Below are 21644 nucleotides of genomic sequence, written 5' to 3'. Positions count from 1 at the left end.
TCCGCCGTTGCAGAGGGGAGCCAATGAATAAGAGAGGCAGAGAGAGAAATGCGCTTAATATGCTGCATGGGAGGGACAGGCGGGGAAGAAGGGGGGAGGCAGCAGACAAAGAACAGGGAGATGGAGAAAAAAGACGCAGGCAGGGAGCAGGAGAAGGTGAAGCGGAGAAGCGGGGAGGATGGGGCTGGGCGTATCAGGCTGGGGGGGTGAGGGGAGGCGCGTGCGTGGAGCCCTCGGCAGCGCAGCGGAAAGGAGCAGGGGAGTGAGTGGAGGAGCACACGGCGATGAGGAGCCAGCAGCCAGCCCCTTGCAGGGCCCTGTGGGATTGGCGAGCAAGACCCAGCAAAATGAAAATCTCTTAACCACACAGAATTGTTAACTGCCCCCAAATCCTTTTGTGCTGGGGCTGCAAGCTTAGAAGAGCTTAAGCTGTTAGATGCATGAACTTCCTCCATAAATATCCCTTGTGTACAATGCCGTGGGCAGGCCTGCACTGTATTAGCCAGATGAAAAACCCAGCGGAGAAAATGAGCAACTCCTTCCAGCACCTTGCAGCTGCACGAGGGGCCGGTCATTGCTTGGGATGCCCTTTTCCACCAGGAGTCCCTGACTGGGTAGGACCAGGGAGCCAGGTCCCCCATGCTCCCTGCCACATCCCATTTGGGCAACCAAGCCATGTGAGAGCACTTTGCCCCAAAAGCCAGCTTGGATTTGCTTTTGTTTTGCTTCTGGAAAGGGGCCCAGATTCCCTCCCACCCCTTGAAACACGAGAAAACCTGCCGGCCACATGTACAAGTGAGTCCTCCAAGCCAGGCAGCTTGTCCACTGCCTCTGTGGGCACTGGGGACAAGGACACAACGGGAGGTGGGCAGAGGAGCAGGTCTGCATCCCGCAGGTCCTGTCTGGGCTGAGCTGGGGAGCAGAGCCCTTCCTCTGCTCACCAAGCCAGGGCGACCAGCCCCAGTCCTCTGTGGGGCTCACTGTGGGGGCTGGGAGAGGATGGGGATGCTACGGAATGCCCTGCCAGCTCCACGGCTGGCTCTGCCCCCAGTCCCCACTCTCTGGGGGATGCTGGGGGAAAACAGAGGGTGTGTCCCCATCCAACACAACCCTGGGGTCCCATCCAGCCCTGATCTGCAGCCACACGGGGGAAGGGGAAGGGGAAGGGGAAGGGGAAGGGGAAGGGGAAGGGGAAGGGGAAGGGGAAGGGGAAGGGAGCCCCGGAGCCAGCTGCCCCATGGAGACAGTGGGCTGTTGGCCATCACATGATTAATGACCGCAGGGAGCGCAGGGCCAGGTGCATGCCAGCACTGGCTAGAGAAACAGCTGCCGTGGTATCAGACCTCCCAAAATCCTGCTGCTGACAGACAAAGAGGAGACCTGGCCTCTCCCTCCACCTTGGTCCCCCTGATTCTGCCCATTCTGCCAGGCCAGGCTGCAGGGACAGTGCTCTTGGCCCTGGGGTGTGCAAAGGGACCATCCCCTGGCTGGGCTGGCAGTGGGACCGAGGAGCCCCGAGAAACTGTAACTGCATCACAGCAAAGCACCATGCAGGGCTGGGTCCGCTCAGGTGAAAAAAATAAAAGGCTGAGAGGGAAAAACTGACATGAATCATTTTGGCTTTCTAGTGTTGCTATGAATGTTTCACTTGGGCGTTGTAAAACACCCATCTTCCCTTCAAGGCTGGGATTAGCCAGGCTCCCCTTCCACACTGCCTTGCAGCAGTACTTCCTTGCTGCCCCTGCCACAGAATCACAGAATCATCTTGGTTGGAAAAGGCCTTGAAGCTCCTCCAGTCCAACCATTAACCTAACATAGACAGTTCTAAACTACGCCATGTCCCTCAGCGCTATGTTGACCCTACTCTTAAACACCTCAGGGATGGGGACTCCCCCCCTGCCCTGGGCAGCCCATTCCAACGCCCAGCAACCCCTTCTGCAAAGAAATCCTTCTTCAGAGCCAGCCTGACCCTGCCCTGGGCAGCTTGAGGCCATCCCCTCGGGGCCTGGCGCTGGCTCCTTGGCTCCAGAGACTCATCCCCCCTCTCTGCACCCTCCTGGCAGGGAGTTGCAGAGGGCCAGGAGGTCTCCCCTCAGCCTCCTCTTCTCCAGACTGAACCCCCCCAGTTCCCCCAGCCGCTCCCCAGCAGACCTGTGCTCCAGACCCTGCCCCAGCTCCGTTGCCCTTCTCTGGCCACGCTCGAGTCATTCAATGGCCTTTTTGGAGGGAGGGGCCCAAAACTGAACCCACTCATCGAGGGGCGGCCTCACCAGGGCCGAGCACAGGGCTCAGATCCCTTCCCTGTCCCTGCTGGCCACGCCAGTGCTGACACAAGCCAGGATGCCATTGGCCTTCTTGGCCCCCTGGGCACTCTGCTGGCTCCTGTTCAGCTGGCTCGCAACCAACACCCCCAGGTCCCTCTCTGACTGGCAGCTCTCCAGCCACTCCTCCCCAAGCCTGTAGGCCTGCTGGGGGTTGCTGTGTCCCAAGGGCAGCCCCCGGCATTTGCCCTTAGTGAAACTCCCCCAGTTGGGCTCAGCCCATCGCTCCAGCCTGGCCAGGTCTCTCTGCAGAGCCTCCCCACCCTCGAGCAGATCAACACTCCCACCCAACTCAGTGTCATCTGCAAACTGACTGAGGGTGCACTTGATCCCCTCGTCTAGATCATCAATAACGATGTTAAACAGGAGTGGACCCAGCAGCTGAAGGGCACTTGATCACCCTGAGCTCAGTAAGCAGAGACATTCAGTAGATAGTGAGGAGTAACTCAAAGCACAGATATTAAATGACACCAGCAGCACATCAGGACCTACAGCTTGACTCGTGACCAACCCAGCCACCAGCAGGAGACATGGTGCCCTCTCCAATAAGACCATCCAACCTGAAGTCCCAAGCAAGCATGGTCTGTCCTCCTCTCCATCTCCCCACTACCAGCACGTTCCCCATGCCTGCTTGGTGCTCCCTGGCCACCCCTTCCCACAGAAAGAAGAGAGAAGATGCAGCTCCTTCCTTGCACTCTGCAATGTCCACTGACATATCTATAATTGATCTTGGAGAAACCCAGCTCTGCTCGGAGTGTGCCGATGCTATCGAAACTGTAATGGGATTTTGATGTTCAGCCAGGACAGGAGGGAGAAGAGTCCGTTTGCCAAATGCCGTGATTTGCTCTGTGCATGGTACAGTTGCCAGTGCCCATTAAACAAGCAGCTCTCAGCTACCCATCTCTCTCTCAATAACCCCAGCAGCTCCTTTCTCAACCTCCCCATACCCATGCGTGACTGGGGAGGGGCACGGAGATGGGTTTGAGCATGGTGCTTTCAGGAAGGGTCGTGCAGAGCCTCTCGCTTGCCTGGGACCACGCTGGTGCTCAGCGTGATGAGCAGGCACTCCAGGAGTCTGCCTTCAACATCTACAGCAGCAGGAGAACATGTACAGGGCAGGAGACCTCTGGCTGCTGAGGGAGCTCAGGGGCCAGGCTCAGAGGTGCCCAGGCTGGAGAGGTGAGCCTGGCCCTGAACAGCCTGTGACTATGCACCAACCTGGGCCATTTGCACCTCACCAGGGTAATCCTGCAGACAACCTGCTCCTTCCCACCACATCACCTTTGGGTGCCTGCCCTCCCACTCCCCTCACCCCAGAAGCGTTTCAGCCCACACCAAGGCACAGGGTGCAAACCAAAGTGAAAACAGCCCCAGTATTTTGGGAGGTGACTACAGATTGGTGGCATGCACCATAGCTACACACACGTGTCCCTCCAAGACCTGGAGAGCACAGAGGGCATCAGCAACAGGCCACCACCCCTGGACTCGGTGGCTCTGAGGACCCAGAGGTAACACAGAGCCTCTGCAATGGATGGATGAGCCTGGGGCAGGAACTGGGGAACTGGGGAAGGAGTCAGTGTCCACACACATGCTCCTCTCCCACGTCCCCATGTGGTCCTCTCCCACCCCTGCCCAGGTAGGTCACTCTCAGGAGACTCGTTCAGATCTTAGCTGCAAATCTCAACTGCCACCACTGGCATGGCCCATCAGCAGCAAGGCAAGCGCAAGGACCAAGACCGAAGGCAAGCGGTTACCTCTGCAGACAGTCCCATTTTCCACTGACTCATAGCCCGCCCGGCACATGCAGCGGCCAATGGGCACCAGCCATTCGCCATCCCCGTTGCAGTACAGCTTGATTGGCACGTCCACCTCCTCTGCGTTGGTGATGCATGTTCCCCGGGCTGCCACCAATGAGGTGCTCTCCGCTCCTGAGAGGGTTTCTTGGAAGACAGCCCCATTCTGGATCACACGGGGACACTTGCGGTAGAAAACACGGACAGCAATCAAGGACATGCAGCCTCCATAGTCCTGGAACGCCAGGTAGAAACCATTCTTGGAGACAGGCCCAAAACTGCGCACCTCAGTGTTAATCTTCATCACTCGTCCACCTAGGTCCACCTGTGAGAAGCTCTCGTCGGCAGCAATTGTGTCCACCTTCATCCAAGGGTTCTCCATCCAATTAGGAAAAGTCTTGGTGGCCGAGTCAAAGTCAGACTCGAAGTAGTAAAGATTAAAAGTCTCCTTACAGGAGCCTGGGACATTAGGGATGCTGCTGCAGTCCCGGACAGAAAATTTCATCTCCACATGGATGCGGTGTGCTCCTCTCCTCCGGATGTACTTGGTCCGGAGCCAGTTGTTTTGGCTGGATTCAAAGACATTGCACACCTGGTAGGTGCGAATCGTGTTCATGTTCTCGTCGTACCCGCTCACCTCTTCCCACTGTGGACGGGACATAGAAAGTCATGGGGCTGCACTGAACTGATGTTCCCCACCCACCTCACCTCCCCCCAAGCCCACTGCGTGTCAAGCAAGCAGGCTGGGCCAGCACCAGCTGCCCCACACTGCGCCCACCCCATCACAGAAGCAGCCCCACTGGTGCCTAGTACCTCCCCCTGGCACAGCTCCCCACTCCTACGCACCTCCCTCCCGCCCCGTCAGGGTCTGAACCACACTGCACACTGGGCAGGCTCCGTGCCGTGGGGACAAGGTGGCCCCAGCCCCCAGCAGAGCTCGGGTCCACTCGCTGCCAGCAGCACTGTGCCCCATGCCCAGATTTATGGCCAAGCGCCTCTGCTGGGTGGCAGGGCGTGGTGGGGCCACGCATCTCCTCTGCAGGCAGTAATGGCTTTAGCAGGGGCTCCCGCCCGCGGGCTGCACCGTACGGCAGCGCGTCCCAGCAAAGTAACACGATGCCTTTAGCAGATGTATTCCCACCGGTGCCACTACGGTTACAGACGTGGCAGACAGGACCCGATTTCTCAGGAGCGTGTAACACAGCTGTAAAACCTCCTCGCCTGCTGCAGACGGAGCACCAGTGCGGGCGGGCGGCTGCACAAATGGCCAGTGGCCAGAGGCCTCCCCCCCACAAGTCAGGAGGGAAGGTTTATGGGAGCCTGACTGACCCTGCTGCACACCCAGAAAGGGAGATAGATGCTGGGCTAGATCCCACTGGTAGCCCTCATCCCTGCTCCTTCAAGGGCCAAGATGGTTTGGGGTCCCTCCTGCAGGTGTGCACAGGTCCAAGCCCCAGCTGTCCTCAACTGGATCTAGGGGATGTCCTATGAGCCGTGGCCCAACAGTAGCATCCTTCTCAGCAAGACAGCTCAGAGATGACATATTTCCCCATGGGAAGCTCAGCCTAGCTCCCCCCAGCCAACTAAAAACTCTGGAGAAGTCTCTACAGAGCTCAGGGCTGCTGTGACACCTCCTGGCCATGTCCAGCTCCCTGCCCTTTCCCCAGGCTGTTGTTTTCCAAATCCTTCAGTGCTCATTGTTGTCTCTATCCTTTGTAAGATGGGGAGACTTTAGAGTGGTGCACCAGGCCAGGGCAGAGCTGCAGCCAGCACTCTGCAATGAGCACAGACAGGAAAGGGTCCTTGTGGGAGCAGAACCTTTCACCCAGCTCCTCAGAGCATCTCCCCTAGGCCAGACCTTTATGGAGAGCAGAGCATCTCCCTGTGCTGTCGCCTCTCCACCCACAGCACCTTCATGATGCTGACAGGAGGGACCAGGGTCCAGCTAGCATGTGACACAGTCCCAGCCAGCTGGAACAACTTCTTATGAACTTGTTCATAAACCTGCTCAAGTGGAAGCTGAGCTGTTTCCCACGGATGTGAAACCATGAGCACAACCCTGCCCTGGATGCAGGATCACAACACCCAAGCCAGGACAGCAGCTCAGCCCCGATCCAGCACCAGTGCCAGGACTGAGGTCTGCAGGGAAAACCCTGCAGGCGCACAGCACCCCCAGACCCCCGGCCTGCAAACAGCCTCACAAGGGCATCCAGGACTGCAGAGGGAGGCTCACAAGATGAGAGACAGATTGTTCCTCACACATCAAGGCTAACAGCCCAACAGAAGGCTGTCAGGGAAGATCCCCAAACAGCTCCAACCACTTCTGATTGGCAGTGGCTGCTAATCTGCTGCCATGGCTGGGGGAGGAGGAGAGCATCCTTGCAAAACACAGGGGGAACACTTGCTTTATTTTCCAGAAATAAATTTGGCGTGATAGTGGAAAATCGCAGGATCTCCCCATATTTTAGGCACCAGTTTGGAGGAGATGAAGGAGTCAAGGACAAGGCAGAGGGAAGCAACTCCCTCCCTTGCCCTGCCTCTGATGTGGCTCTCTCTCAGCTGGACCACTCCGAAACTGTATGTCAGGCACCAAGACCCAGGGATGGCCAGTGCTGCCCCACACTCATCCACACCTGCATGGCCCCGAGGGAGCCTGAAGAGCTCAGCCCTGGCCAGGCAGGAGGAGCACATGGTGGAATGAGAGTCTCTACAGCTTGGGGATGAGTAGTAGACAATGGAGGCAGGGCACAGGTACCCCTACGAGCAGCATCGGCACGTGTGACACGCACAGTACGGGACATGATGCACACCACGTCACCCCAGAGACCTGCCCAGAGGTGGGGTTGGGAGGCGATCCCACCAGCAACACTGGAGCTGTGCTGGACTTCCCAGACAGGCATCTGCATCCTGAAAGGGACAGGGGCCCTGGGAGCATCACACAGGGCAGGCTCAGGACCCCCAGCATCCTCCTGCATCCCTGCAGCAGTGAGCGGAGGGGGCTCCTGAGCTCCCTTTTCTCAGCTGGGAGAGAAAGTCACCCCCGTGCACCAGCCCCTGCGCTTCCTCGATGCTTAATTAGAAGCCTCTCCCTTTCTCCTCGCTCTCTAATTAACGTGCCGGGAGCTCAAAAGAAGAAGGCAGCACAATAATACGGGGAGACGGCTTCCAGCAGGCCCAGGCCTCATTACCACGGGGCTGGGGAGCCGGGAGCAAGGCGTGCTTTACATATGGAAACACCACAAACAAGAAAGGCTGGGCGAGGAGAGAAAAAGACTTGACCTCTGCTCCTGCCTATTGTGCATCCGTCATTCCCCCTTGGCGGCCGGGCCGGCGCTGGCGAGGCAGTCGGGCTTGCGGGCGGGCGTGGGGCTTTATCATGGTGATGGGGGAGCGGTGCCGGCAGCGCCCGCACCCCAGCATGGCAGGGCAGACAGGCTGCTCGGGAGCTGGGTTTAATCTCCCCAACAGAGGCTTTTCTTGGCTGTTTCTTTTCTTCTGCCAAGCCTGCTCTGGGAGGGGGTTTGCTGTCAGCCTCAGGGTGAGGTCCACAAAAACATCTTCATCCAGCCCCTGTGGAGGGTGGATGGAGGGCAGGATGGAGCCCGAGCCACCATCTCCATGCACAGGGATGGGATACATCCCCAGGCTTTGGGCAGGCTGGACCGGGCCACCAACACGTGAGGGAGCAGGTCTGGGGGTGTTGGGCACTGGGGCTCCACGCTGCTGCCAGCCAGAGCTGGGCAGGATTCTCTGAAGCACCTCGATGCCCCACACAAACCGCGCGGGAGCGGCTGGGGCAGCTCCAGTTGTGTTGTGAGCAGGAAGGTGCAGAGATGTACTGCCTTGTCCAAGCTCTTCGTTTAAGGAGCTTGCTCTGGGTGGTCTTGGGATGTGGCTCAGGGGACTCTTGGCACCAGTAAAGCCGAGAGACAGTCGCTGCCGAGCCAGCAAATGTTCCTCCGTGAGATGCCAGGGACGCTGGACAGTCATTGCAGGACTTGATCAAACAGCTGCTGGGGGTGCAACCTCACAGGCCAACGCCCTCATCCTTTTCTGCTACAAGTGACAGGCAATGGGATAACAAGTGAGACACTGGGGACAAACGATAGTGGCCTTGGCATTTTGTTTCTCCCCATCCCTGATTTTTAAGTGGCTGCAGGCCAGCTTTATGGAGAGTATGATTCCTCCAACACCACACTGGCTGATGCTGTAGGGTGAGAATTACACTCACCCAGCACTGGGGTATTTTTTAGAAGCATCACCTCCTAGAAAGCTACTGGAAACCTCAGTTGTCATCCTCTTATACTCTTCCCACTAGACTTTTCACATGGCCAAGGCACTTTGCCTCAGTGACTGACTTTTGTTGAGTCAACCCACCTATGTTCATGTGCGGCAGGAGACCCCCAGACCAGGCTCCGCGTCCCCATAACGCGGCAGGATAACTCACCCCCGATGGAGGATGCACTGTCCAGCCCAGCTCTGCCGTTGCTGTTGTGGAGTCCATCAGTGTCTCTGCAAGGGGAAGGTGAAACAAGGAGTCAGTGGCTGGCTGGTGAATGGCCTGAGGCTGGAGAAAGAGGTGGAGATGAGACAGACCAGAACTGTACCCATCAAGCCCAGCCTGCACATAGCCCTCTGGCCAGCTCTCAGCTGAGAAGGAGCCAGCTATGAGTCCCTCTATCCATCTGCTTCTCCATCCACTACCCATTGCTCCCTGGCCCCCTTGTCTCCTGCAACACATGGGGGCATGTGCTCTTCCACACACCAGCCCAGCTGGACTTTCCTCCTCAAAACCCAGAATCAGGGTACCACAGCCCTGGAGCAGCTCTGCTCCTGCAGACAAGAAGCCCAGCCAGAGAAGGTTTTTTCATCACCTTCCAGTTTCTTTTGCAAAAGTGGATATTTTTTCTCAGCATTTTGCACGGTAGGCAGAATCCTTGGCGATGCAGTAGCACACAGGAAGGAAAAGCACTTTTAGAACTTAAAAGTACTAAAAAATTAAACCTATGTTAAAGCTGGTTTTCCGTGTGATTTGGGTTGAAACAGTGCTACTGCTGGCCAGTACAGAGAGCTGTCCCAAATCCACGTAGGCAGCAAAGCCTCCTCATCCTTTCTACAGCTCACCATGCTTCCAGCACTGAAGTCTTTTTCATCCCAAAAAGCTACAGGTTGGCCTAAGTACAATGATGGCATGAGAAGGGATGCTCAGGTTATGACAACCCAAAACTTGGGCTAAAGTGTGTAGGTGTTCCCCATCCACCACGGGAATTTGCTAGACAGCCCCATTGGGCAGATACTTCCATGAGTGCTTTCCACAATCGGGGTAACTGTCCATCCCCCAGGTCTGCAGTTACATTTCTTGCAACATGGGGATTTTTCTGCACTGTGCCTGCCCAATGCTGACATTTTAAGAAAATACTCTGATTTTTAGAAAATGGAGTTTAGAAATCATACCCAAAGGTTTCAGCACACCAAGGCTGGTCATGGGAAAAGTGTGATGCTTGTGGGACAGACTGTACAGGCCAGCATATGGCCAGTGATTCTGTGGCAGAGACCAAAGTGATGCCCACAGAAATTATATCCCTCTGCTCTGTAGGGACAATGTGAATCTGCCCCTGATTTCAGCACATGCACTCAGGACGCCAACTGCATTTACAGGGATGCTGGAAAGCATCCATCAACCACATGCGCGAGACACAAACACAAAATTTGGCTTGCAGCTTCACTTTCCCTGTCCTCCCAGTTAATGCAGGACAGGCAGAGAAACAGTCCATCTTTAGGGCTCTGCAGCTCCCAAGAAAAAGTATCTTATGCACAAGATGTACAGCCACTCTGGATTAGCTCACTGAGAGCGATCAGCCAGGAGAACCCCAATATAGTCAAGATCTCCAGCCACCATCCTATAACCCAACAAATAGTGCCAGTTTCCATGGCCACAACAGGGATGGAGAGTTACTGGCTGTAACTGTGTCCTGTTGCTGCTCCTCACCACCAAAAAAACAAGCATCCTGCCGCAAATCCCCCCAAAGCATCTCCACCTTCTCCACTTTCACTATGTCGAAAAAAAACAAAGGAAGAAAAGCTCAGCCTTTAGCAGATCCATCATTTAAGAGACAAGCCTGGATGCAGAAATGACTGCTGTTCAGCCTGCCCAACAGCACACATGAACTCCCCTTTTCCCATCGGCAAGCCAAAAAGTGACTCGGCACAGATATGCTCCTTGCACCGACTTCTGGCAGTAAATCATTTTCAGACTGTGGGTTGTTCGTTACTCCTGGTTAGAGTCAGTGGTTTCCAGTTCACAGGAAACCAGGATTTCAAAATCTGGTTTTATTCCAAGAGTAAAAAGCAAAAATAGTTCTTTTCAAATTTTCCCACTAAGAGTTCTGGAAAACAGCTAGTCCACAAATGTTGTCATTCAGATTTATGAAATTTCTTTTTAAACTGAGTATTTGTTTACATAGTTTGATAATTGTGTTTATTCTATCAGAGGATCTGGCTTTTTCATTAAAACACCAGTGGCACTTTGATCTGAAAGGAAAACAATATTTTTCACACAGTGCTAGCTAGAAGCTGCATTACTTTAAAAAAACCTTAAATTTGTTACTTTATCTTAACTATCATTGGCAGTCATGCATAGTAAGTATATTAATAGTAGTGACTATAATGTAAAAGAAGATATATTTCAAAACAGTATGAATAGTTTCCCAAATAAAAATAGTATTTTGAAGCATTTTGCATTTTTAAAAACCTTTTATTTAACGAAAACTCAGTGCAATGGAAATGTGCCCACTGCATCAGTGCAGAGCCCGCTGCCCACAGCCCTCGCCGCTGCCCCTCATCCTCAGCTGAGGAACTGTCCGTCTCCCTGGAGCGAGGCATCCACCGCAGCTGGCCCAAGGACATCTTGTTTTGACACAAGACAAGGAGGAGTAGAAACTGGCAGGTTTTAGGCAGGTTCTTCCAATGGCCAATTATCTTCTCATAAAAAAGATCCCCCATTAATTTTAGTCCGAATTTACACTGCTTGGCTGCCAGCTATTAGATTTCCTTTTATTTGTACAAAGACTCTGCTATCCAAAACCTCCTTTCCCTCTTGTGGTGCTTAAGGGTGGCAAATTAATCAAGATAACTAAATTAGTTGAGCTTCCTTATTCTTCCACCCTAAAACAGCTTCCTTTCTTTGAGGCTCCTGTTTATCAACCTTCTAAGTGTAGGGTGGACCCCAAGAATCTGGTTTCCATTGCACACAACTTTAACATCCTGAATCGCCCATTTTTCCACAGCTTTTCTACCCAATTGCTGCCCTGGCTAAAGTCCCATTTGGAGATGGGTTGGAATGTTACCACTTATCAGGAGCTGCCTGAAGTACACACAGTTGTGAATAACTGGTCCCCAAGAATCAGAATCAATTTAACCTGGTTAGCCTCGCTGACTGGAAAGGTGGATGTGAAGCCAGCCAGGATGGGTTTCAATGGTAGTGGTGGGTTTGCTCCATCCTCCGTTGATGGCTGACTTCAGAACACGTCACTGCCCAAATAACAGCCTGCCACAGAGCTTTCTTGCCTGTATACTTGGTCAGGAGCACCCCTTAACTTCCACCTGAGGTTGAGGCCATCTCCAGAGAAAATCACTGTCTCACCCCTGAGAAGTTTCTTATTTCCAGACAAAAGCAGCTCATTAATTCATTTCTCCAGCAAACAAAACCAGGAGTGATGTCCAATGTACCAATGCATCCCTCATCTGCAGGGGCTTCTCTCTGCCTCTCTCCCAGGCTCAGACCTGCTCAGATCTCCAAAGCAATACGCAGTGGGAGGAAGGTCCCATGAAGATGCAGCCAAGTCCTGCTCTGACATCCCATCCTGAAAGTGCTGGCACAGAGTCTGAACTAGCAACAATAAACCAGGAAGGTTTAAAAAAGCAATACAAGGCCTTACCACCCACCTCAGCCACGCAAGAGGAAGGCTGAGATTCCCCTGGGGGCTATTCCTCCTTCAGCTGGATGGGGTTTTATTGCTGCAGGGGGACTGTCAAAGAGGAGTTTGCAAGATGATTGATTGCGGTCTGCAAGGACCTACACCCGGAGAAAGTAGCAGCAAACAGAGCTCCTTAGCCTGTGAGGGAAATTGCAGCTACACCTTTGCCTGGAAGCTCAACCCAGTAATGCATGTGGAAAACAAGATTCAGTTTTACCAGGGAAGGTAATTGTCCCTGAAGATTAATTGCCAAGAGGAACAGATCTTGCACTGTTTGCATCCTCATCCTGAGTGAGCCAGGAGCTGGAGAAGCACATGTTGCAGGAGCACACATGGGGCAGGAGGTCGCCTTGGTTCCTTCTGGACATTAAGGTATGATAACCAAGGAGATACTCATGGACACCTCTGAGTGGATGGGTGACTCCAGGCACCAAGACATCAGTCATACAGAGCTCCGCTACATGTGCAAGCCCCACACGAGATGTGACAAACCCCAGGGAGTGGAAACCCACCATCCTCCGCCTGTGGCAATCCCAACGGGGCTGCCCTCAGCATGCTCAGCCCCTTTCAACTTCTGCGCCCGTGGTGACCCGTGGTGGACTGCCATGGCCCTATCTCACCCATCAGGGCTCCTGATCCTACCGGCAGGTTGCCCCACGCTCATACCCTGCACCAGGTACTCAACAGGACCAACTCCTGAGCTGGGGACAACACAGACAGACCAATTTCTGGATGGGCCCAACTGTTAGTGCCCTGACAGCCATGGAGAGGAGAAGGTGCCTGCTTCACCCAGCTGTCACAGCCAATGCTTTCACAGTGCCATCCTGACAGTTTAGGCAGTGCCAGATAACAGGGTGAGGGGCTGGTGCCTCAGCAGCCCCATAAAGACCTCCCTGATAACCAGAACAGAGCAAACCCCTGGCAGCGATGGTCGCAACATGGAGCAAAGCCACGTGGGAGCTGCAGGGGTGGGTGTCTGGCCCCCAGCCCATCTCTGGTGGCTGGCGATAGCTGCAGCTCAGTGAAATGCTCTCTCTGGAGCAGTATTTTCTCAATATTGTTGTTTGTGTTCTTCCCTCCCGCGTGTTTATCTGCAGATTCACATGCTACCCACGGCATTATAAATAAATCTGCAGCTGCTCGAAACCAGCAGACGCAACTCTGGCCTGCTTCCCACCAGAAACCGTGCTGCTCCCCACGGGACGGTTAGGAGATAAGTGCCTGTCCTTTTCACTTTGAAGATGCTTTCAATAAGGAACTTTCTGCCAGCGCTGGGGCCCGTTGCCGGCACGGCTGCTCGCTATGAGGGCATGCCAGGGCCCTGGCTTAAGCACTCTGCATCTAAAGATGCATCATCACCACCATACCACCACCTCCAGATGCTGCACAGCTACGCTAAGACGCCATCAAGCTGATGACCTCCTATGCCAATGAGCTGGGGGAAGGGTCCTATGCTTCTGCGCAGTCTTTCTCCTGCTCAGCCACAAGTGAGATGAGTTTGGGGATCCCAGCTGCACCAGCTTCTCCCATCTGGCCAGATCAGGACTGAGACTGGTGGGCAGACCTGGGAGGGGAGGACAAGACTGGGATCATGGTGGGTGCTGGTGGTGACTGGGGACACCAGCACAGGATGGCCAGGACTGGGGATGGAGGATGATGGGACCAAGGGACAGTGGAATGGAGACTGGAAGGGCAAGGGATTAACAGAGGAGCTGCGCACGTAGCAGACACACTTCTCTGTGTCCGAAAAAATAACTTCCATGGAGTTTTGCCAATTTAGACCAATTTAGAGCATCTGGCCCTGAGTTTCTCAGAAGTCCTGGCAAGTCCTTCACATTCACAGGCTCCAAACTCATCCAGATAAAGAAACAGCTGGACAAATAAATAGCCCCACAGATAGCTGGAGCCTCCACCCTCATTTTTCCACCCACAAGTTTTTCTCTTCCCCTTTCACTTCTCACGCCAGCTCCTCCCTCAGGATAGGAAACTTGTCAGCATTTTAATCCTGGTACAATATTATTAACATGGGGAGCAAGCTTCTCGGTTTACCCAGGATCACATCAGCTGTGGCGAGTGTTGGATGTGCAAAGCAGTCAAGAAATTGCCCAGACCCGGGCTGGAAGCAAAGTCATCCCAAGGCAGGTATGGGGGGAAGACCAAGGCTCGTTACCATCTCCCAGACGTGAACTGGAAGCCCACCTAAGACACCTCATCAGATCAGTCCAGGATGGAGGGATGCTGTGGCGCGGGCGCAGTGCTGAAGCCCAGCCAGGTGGAGCAAGACCAGGATCCACAGCGGAAATGCCGCAGCTTGGGACAAACTCCTCCGCGCAGGCACACGTGCTCCTGAAACCGTGTTTCCAGCCTGGCCTCAGGCACAGCCACCGCATCCCCATGCAGGGGGGGTGGCTAATGAGAAACCCGTCTGTCTCCTGCCCCAAGGAGCCCTTGCCGCAGATCTATTTACCCTTCCAGAAGTTGAAAGGCCCCTCTCTGCCTCCTGTGCTTTACTGGAGCCTTATTATAATATTTTTGCCAGCAAGAGCTGAGAGGGGCTGAGCAAACCCAGTGGCCCTTCTCTGCAGCCCCGAGCTTTGCTTTGCCTGGCTGATGGCCAGCGGAACAAACTGAAACCCAATCCCCCCCCGGCTGACCCGCTGGCGCGGGAACAGCATGCTGCATTGTGAGCCAGCGGCTACAGGATATTTTGGATACTTCACTCAGGGATCCACTTAAACTCCAAGAGGGAGAGTGATTGATAGGGAGCGAGAAGAGGCAGTTGACTGCGATGGGACGGGGACGACATCTCGCCCCATACCCAGAGCCCCAAAGGCCACCTCAAGGGCAGCCGTCCTGGGTTGTGCCAGCGGCCCTGGTGCTGTGGACCCCGCAGACAGATACCTGGTCATTCAATGCCCTTCCCTGAAAAATTAGCTCCAGCCAGACTCAGAGACCTAAGAATAAGGTGATGTCCAGCATCTCCATCATCCAGAGAGCCCTGACCTGCCAGCCAGCCCCCCAGGATGATAGTCCTGTGTGTTAGCAAGAACAGAGCAGGGAGGCCTGATCCCAGAGATACCACCCAGCGCTGGCAGAGGAAAGATGTCACCACTTTTGGGGAGCCATGGAGCCTTTCTAACCCCTCAGTTCACCCGGATGTCATCCAAGCCAGCCCCAGAGCCAGTGGGGGAGCAGGGGATGGTGCTGGGAGCTGGTGAGGCTCAACAGTGCCCACTGGGGTGCCTTCACCCATCTACCAGGTGATGCTCAGCTGCATGTGACACATGGAGACAGGACTGGCATCAAACAAAGAGATGTCCTTAAGATGTCCTGTCCTTAGTACAGCAGCCTCACTGAAAATTCACCCCTGTGTTTTTTCCACACCTTGGCGAGTGAGTTGCCATGAGCTGGGCCCTGTTTTCCCCGTTCCCACCTAGACCCCTCCCTTTCCCTGATCCCCCACACCTCGTCTGACTACACACATCACTGGGGTCCTCAGGGGACCAAACCCAGGGCTGGTGCTGCTGTGCAGAAAAGGGGACCACTGAGGCCCTTGGTTCCCAGCCCTTGGTAGATGGGGAAATAAGGAAAGCAGGGCTCAGAGCAGAGCTGCCCCAGGCCACTGGGCATGCAGCATGCCAACGGGTGAGCCAGGAGCCAGGGCTGAGCGTGGCCGCCAGCCAAAGCCAGCACGCAGGGAGGAGCAGCTTTACATCTCCTCTTCCCAGCCCCTCCTCTCCCTCCTCTGAAGCCATCCGTCGCCACAGGCGTTGCCCTGCATGGTGCTGGCTGCCCCACTGCTGGAAAGTTCAAAACCAAGGGGAAAGCCTGACTCAACAGCCCCAGGGGTCCTGCAGGTCATCCAAGCATGTATCCTGCTTTCTAAGCACCTAGCTGACCATCACTGCCAGGCAGATAAGCGCGAAGGATTGCCCCTCTCATCTGCCCAACCAGGCGGGGTACGGCTCAGCTCTGGCTCTCAGCTGAGAGGGGCTGGGGCTGGGAATTCAGGGTTTGTGATCTTTCAGTCTAAGGCCTCTGCTGAAGAAGCAGGTTAGGCTGGATGGGAGAGAGGACTACACTCCATCCAGCTGCCACATCGCCCCAGTCATCCCCGCCGATGCATCCTTTCTGGCCCCAGTTTCCTGACACTGTGCCCCAGAGGTCAGCAGAAACACGGTAACACCACCAGAGAGCCCAGAAAGCTGCTCCAGCAGCACCAGCACGGTCCTCGCTGGCAGCATCTGCCCCAAAAGGAGCCGGGACTTGTAGGTGGTCTGAGTTCAGCCGAGGGCAGGCTGCCGGGAAGAGACAATGCAGATGCTAAATGCCAGCAAGCAGGGGCCCTCCTGCTGCTGCAGGGAATGCAGTAGCCACACAGAGAAGACACAGATGCAGACGTTTAAAGCCATTGCTACTGTCAGTGCTAATGACTCGGTCCCTGCAGTGGCACTGACCTCACTGTCTGCGAGACACCTTGCAGGAGGGAATCCCAGGGTTAAGCAAGTGTTGTCCCAACCTGCATCCAGCCTCATTCACCCCATCAGGACAGGCCCAGCAAAGACTATATTCCCCACTGAGCCATCTCCCCGGTGGATGGAGTGGGGCTCAAGAGCCCTCCCAACAGCCTCCAGATCTCTCTTCCTCTCTGGAGAGTCACAGTGGACCTCCAGGAGGTTGGAGACTCCGTGCCCACGAGCTCTTTCTAAAGATGCTCCATCCCAAAGGACCCCTCAGCCTCCACCACATGGTGCCCTGGCCTAGCTGTTTGTGTGACACAGCCACACTGACCCCGCAGCACAGGTGGACACACGGCTGTCACCGCTGGAGAGGAACACAGAGCCACTACCACTGGCATGCAGCAGTGGATGCCACGTACAGCTCCTGGCTGCAGCATCTGGGGGAAGCAGTCACTTTATAACATAATAACTTGCTCCCACCACTGTGCTCGGGGGCCAACTGGTACAAGGTGTAATGCCCAGGGTGTAGAGCTGTACCACATAGTCCCCTTCAATACCCCAGACTCACTCTTCTGTATCCCTGGGCACAGGGGTGAGGCAACCTCAAGGAAACTTGGGAGGCAGCAGGAAGCTCAGAGGCTCCAGAGCATCACCAGGTAAGGAGCACACGCTTGGCTCTGCAATGATGTCCAGACCTTTTTCCCACTAACCCCTGCCCATCATCCAATGCGATGAGGGTTGAGGGGACCGGGAGGAGTGACGTGAGACCATGGGTTTTTGGCCAGCTCTGCTTCCCCTTTTCCCTGGGGCCAGTGCCACGAGCCCTCCTCACCTGGAGCAGGGACGATGTGTGCAGCGAGCCCCTGTTCTCCTTCCCAGCACCGCTGGCACTAAATGAGGTTTTGTCACCCTGCATGGCGGTGCAGGCTGCAAGTAACTTGTTCCCAGCAAGCTCCGGAGCCCTGCTCAGCATCCCAATTGAGATATCCTTAATGGGCTTCAATTTTAATTTGCTTTTATTGGAAAACACAGATGGTGATCCCCCCTCTCCCCCCAACCCAAACACATACAGGGTAATAACATTTACGGGAGAAAGATATTATCTCCAAACACAGCCAAAGCTCCAGCAAAGGCCCCACCACCACGCAATGACACGCAGCTGCGCCACACAGCCCTGAGCCTGGCTCGTAAAGGCAGGGCCACACAGAGCCACCAGCACAGAGGGGATGAGGGGAGGCAGGACCAGGGTCCAGTGAAGAATTAAAGACCAGGAATAGCCCCTGGTGCAGCCAAGCAAGCCCGGCAGAGTAACCTGGTTAACGTCTTCCACAATTGGGTCTTTGCAAAGAGAAGGAGGCCTGCACTGGTGTATCCCCAGCCATCAGAGCCAGCCGCTGCCGGCAGCCTAGATGGCTGCTCTGAGCATCCCTGGCTCCAGCCAGGCCCCTGCTACAAGGTCACGTCAGAGCTCAGAGTGGCTGCAGGGAGGTGACAGCAGCACAGGGACAGGCAGGGACAGGCAGACACGGCTGGACAGGCAGCCAGGCTACACAAGCCCTTGCAAGCTGGGGTGGGGGGCTCCCCAGTAAACGAGCATCAGGCAGCCCTTGGCTGGCACTGCACCCACCCGGGCACCCAAACGCTGATGCCTGCATTTGTCCCCACTCCCCCAGCACTGCCAGTGCTGCCACACAGAGCCCCAGGCCCCCTGCACACCCCCCCGCCGCTGAGCACACAGAATACATGGCTGAGCCAGGATGCCCTCCGCCGCACACGTCTGGCTCTGTACATCTACCTGACAGCCAAGTATTCCTGCTTTTCACTGTTTTTACTGACAGGCTGTAAATTTGCTTCTGGTTGGCAGCTTCAAGCAGGAACGGCTTGCGAGGAACCGCAGGGCCAGCTGCAGGCTTGTGTTTGCCAAGCCGTGCAGGGATGTCCCATGCCCTGGGCTGGCTGTGGCAGCAAGGGGCTTCGGATCAGACTCCCGGCCATGGAAAGCCTCTCCCCAGGACAGACACAGTAAATCCAAAAACCCCTACAAGGAGTTTGGCTTCCTTCTAGCTCCCCCCAAGGCCAGGGCATCTCTCTGCCACCATTCCTTTGGTATCTCCAGGGGGTTTGCTCACAACCATGTCAGGAACGCAAACCCTGCATCCCCTCCGGGTCCCCTCGCTGCAGACAAAGCCACAGCAGAGATGGCAGCTGCGGGCAGTGGGTATTTTTAGCAAGCTGCAAACGTTTCCTTGCTTGGGAAAACCCCATCTTTAATACCTCACCACAGAGAGGGCTTCCTCTTGCATGCCTGCATAATTCATTATACATTAACACAACCTCCCCACGCTGAACCAAGGAGATGCTCCACCAGTGGATGCTGTGAGACTCCTGCTCGCTGGCAGCCCTGCCTGGGTGAGGGGTGTGCTCCATCCATCCATCCATCCATCCATCCATCACTCCCTCCCTCTATCCATCCATCCTAGCTCTGCCCGCCAAGCAGGAGCTGGCCAGCTGCCCTCCATCAGGAAAGAGCATTCCCAAAACAGGCAGGGGATGGGCCGTGGGACCACAAAGAGAGAGAAGCCCCTCCAGGGCTGAAACCTCGGGTACAACTTCCATCTGCACCACAGCTGCCATCACCCATAAGGAGCTGGGGGACCAGGGACTGGCACAGGAATGGAGAACATCCACACAGGGACGTATCTGCAGGTCTGCAGAGCAGCCTGGAGAAGGTGGCAGCAGCTTATGAACCAGCTCTGTTCCTCATGAGACTGGAGGACAGCACACACCAGGGTCCAGGCTGCCACTGGGACAGGATCCGAGGGACCCCAATGCTTGTGGAGACACATTTCCATCACAAAACTAATACAACCAATGTGGGTAATTGCCGAGCAAACCTTATTCTGAGAGCTCAAGAGGAGGGCATCAACGAACCGAGGATGAGCAGTTGCACAGGCAGAGAAAACCATAATCTCGTTACACGTATGTGGTTAGAGATTTTTGCACCCACCAAAAAGAAACACACACAGAGGTGGAAGAGGGGCAATTTCCAAAAATTGAAAGGGATTATTAGCAAAAATTGATTAAGGGGGAAATGTAAACAAAACCAATGAAAAGTAATTACAACTAGTTTAAGAAGGCTTTGCCAAAATCTCATAAATCTGAGATCATAAAAGAAGCTTCTTTAGCTAAAAATTATCTTGGCTTTGAATAAAAGAAAAAAATTGCAGTAAAAATAAACATATTGTATACATTAAAACCAGGGGAAGCTGGCAGCAGTAAATTAGCAGTTATAAGATGCAGACAGTTGCAAAAGGATGTATCAATGAAAAAATCGACTGCCAGCAAACATAAAAGAAAGAAAACAAGGAATTTTTAAATACACCAAAAGCAAACACAACCAGAGCTGTGGCAAGGTGACTCCACCGGGATGTTCAAGCATGAAGTCAGGCAGCAAAGACAGATACCCCAATGCACCCGGCAAAAACAAAGGCAAAGCCAGGAGCAACAAGAAGACGTGGCGGCTCCAGGCTGAGCCTCGGCTGCAGACAGGGACCAGCAGCGACCAGGGGATGCCCAGAGCCACGGGCCCACCCAAGACCCCTCTCGCTGGCAGCATCCCACTGTCCAGGGCGGCTGCTCTGCCTGCCCCCTCCAGGAGGGAGGGATGTGCAGTGTCAGGGCCACATTAGCCACTTCGGAGTTGTATCCTAACAGCAGCATCATTCCCAAGACAACAATTTGCTCTCAAGCAGCTCCTTTGTGTGGTCAGTGGAGCTGCTACAGACCAGCAAGGGAGGACAATCCCAGGACCAACAGGTCTCCTCTCCCCCACCAACATTTTTTACTGTGCACCAAGCAGGGACAACGCAGTCCAAGGATGGCGAATGATTTCATAGCGTCCCACATGGCTGGAGGGAGGAAAGAAAGGAGCTCAGGAGTCTCAGTCCAACCCCATTTCCACTGCAAGACGGGGGCAGCTGGGGCTTTGCCTAGCTGACTCTGAGAGCTCCAAGGATGGAGATGCCCCAGCACCCTGGGAACCTGCTGCAAAGCGGTGCAGTTTTCCAGCTGCTTGGGAAGCCTTTCCCGTACCAGGAGGATGTCCAAAGCATGTGGTCCAGGTGCTGCCTGAAGAGAGGCCGCAGTGGCTCTGTAAGTACTGCTACAGTATCTGCCCCAATCCCCGGGCGTGATCACCAAACCCTGGGAGAAAAAACAAACCTTATCTCTGCAAAAGCTGCAGCAGTTGCTCAGACAACTCAGGAGAATCAATCCTGTGAGGAGGCATTGAAGGAGCTGGGAGTGTTCAGTGTGAGGAGGAGGAGGCTGAGGGGAGCCCTCATCCCTCTCTGCAGCTCCTGACAGGACATTGCAGAGAGGCTGGGGCTGGGCTCTGCCCACAGGGAATTAGTGACAGAACAAGAGGGAACGGCTTGAAACTGTGACAGGGGAGGGTCAGACTGGACATGAGGAAAAAGCTTTTCCCAGAAAGAGTGGTCAGAGAGTGGAATAGGCTGCCCAGGGAGGGGGGAGTCCCCATCCCTGGGTGTGTTTAAGGGCCGTTGGGATGAGCTGTGGGGGGATGTGGGGTAGGGGAGAACTTTGTAGAGTCGGGCTGAGGGTTGGACTCGATGATCCCAATGGTCTTTTCCAACCTGAAGGATTCTGTGATTCTGTGAACACCTTAGCAGGAGTCAAACCAGAGAGATGCCTGGAGTGTTAGCTGAGCAGCCAGGATATAGGACAACATGACGAGCATCAGGGAGGGTGGATTCAGTGCTGAGTTCTCTGGGCCAAAAAACAGGCTGTTCGGCCCCGCGCTCCCCATGCTGCATTGTTGCTTCCTTGCTCTGTATCTCAGATGCTTTGTCAAGGAGGTGCAGCTACAGGGACACCCTCCCAAGCAATCTTTGAGGATAAAGCCGCAGTTATCAGCGTGGATGTTGGCCAGACATACCTATGAGCTCATGGCTCCTCTGCATCCCTCTGCACAGCCATTGCCAGCCCCAGCCAGCACAGAGCTACTGTGCAGCTGCAGGACTGGCAAGAACAAGCCATCAGAGTGCCCTACAGGCAGGAGTCAGGGTGGGGAAG

At 54.9% G+C, this 21644-nt stretch overlaps 1 protein-coding gene across 3 annotated transcripts in view; it reads right to left on the bottom strand.

Annotated features, from left to right (window-relative positions):
• EPHB2 (EPH receptor B2) overlaps window positions 1-21644 on the bottom strand; it is a 137431-nt gene that overhangs the window by 88262 nt on the left and 27525 nt on the right. For all 3 annotated transcript variants that reach the window (XM_074925076.1, XM_074925077.1, XM_074925078.1), the window contains exons 2-3: window positions 8562-8626; window positions 4076-4760 (exon numbers count right to left, since the gene is read on the bottom strand). In XM_074925076.1, coding sequence (XP_074781177.1) covers window positions 4076-4760; window positions 8562-8626 — 750 coding nt within the window. The remainder of the gene's footprint in view (window positions 1-4075; window positions 4761-8561; window positions 8627-21644) is intronic.

This window comes from Athene noctua, chromosome 22 (assembly GCF_965140245.1).
Source record: "Athene noctua chromosome 22, bAthNoc1.hap1.1, whole genome shotgun sequence".
Lineage (NCBI taxonomy): Eukaryota > Metazoa > Chordata > Aves > Strigiformes > Strigidae > Athene > Athene noctua.
The sequence above is the reverse complement of the archived record's forward strand: the minus strand, read 5'-3'. Positions and strand labels throughout refer to the sequence as shown.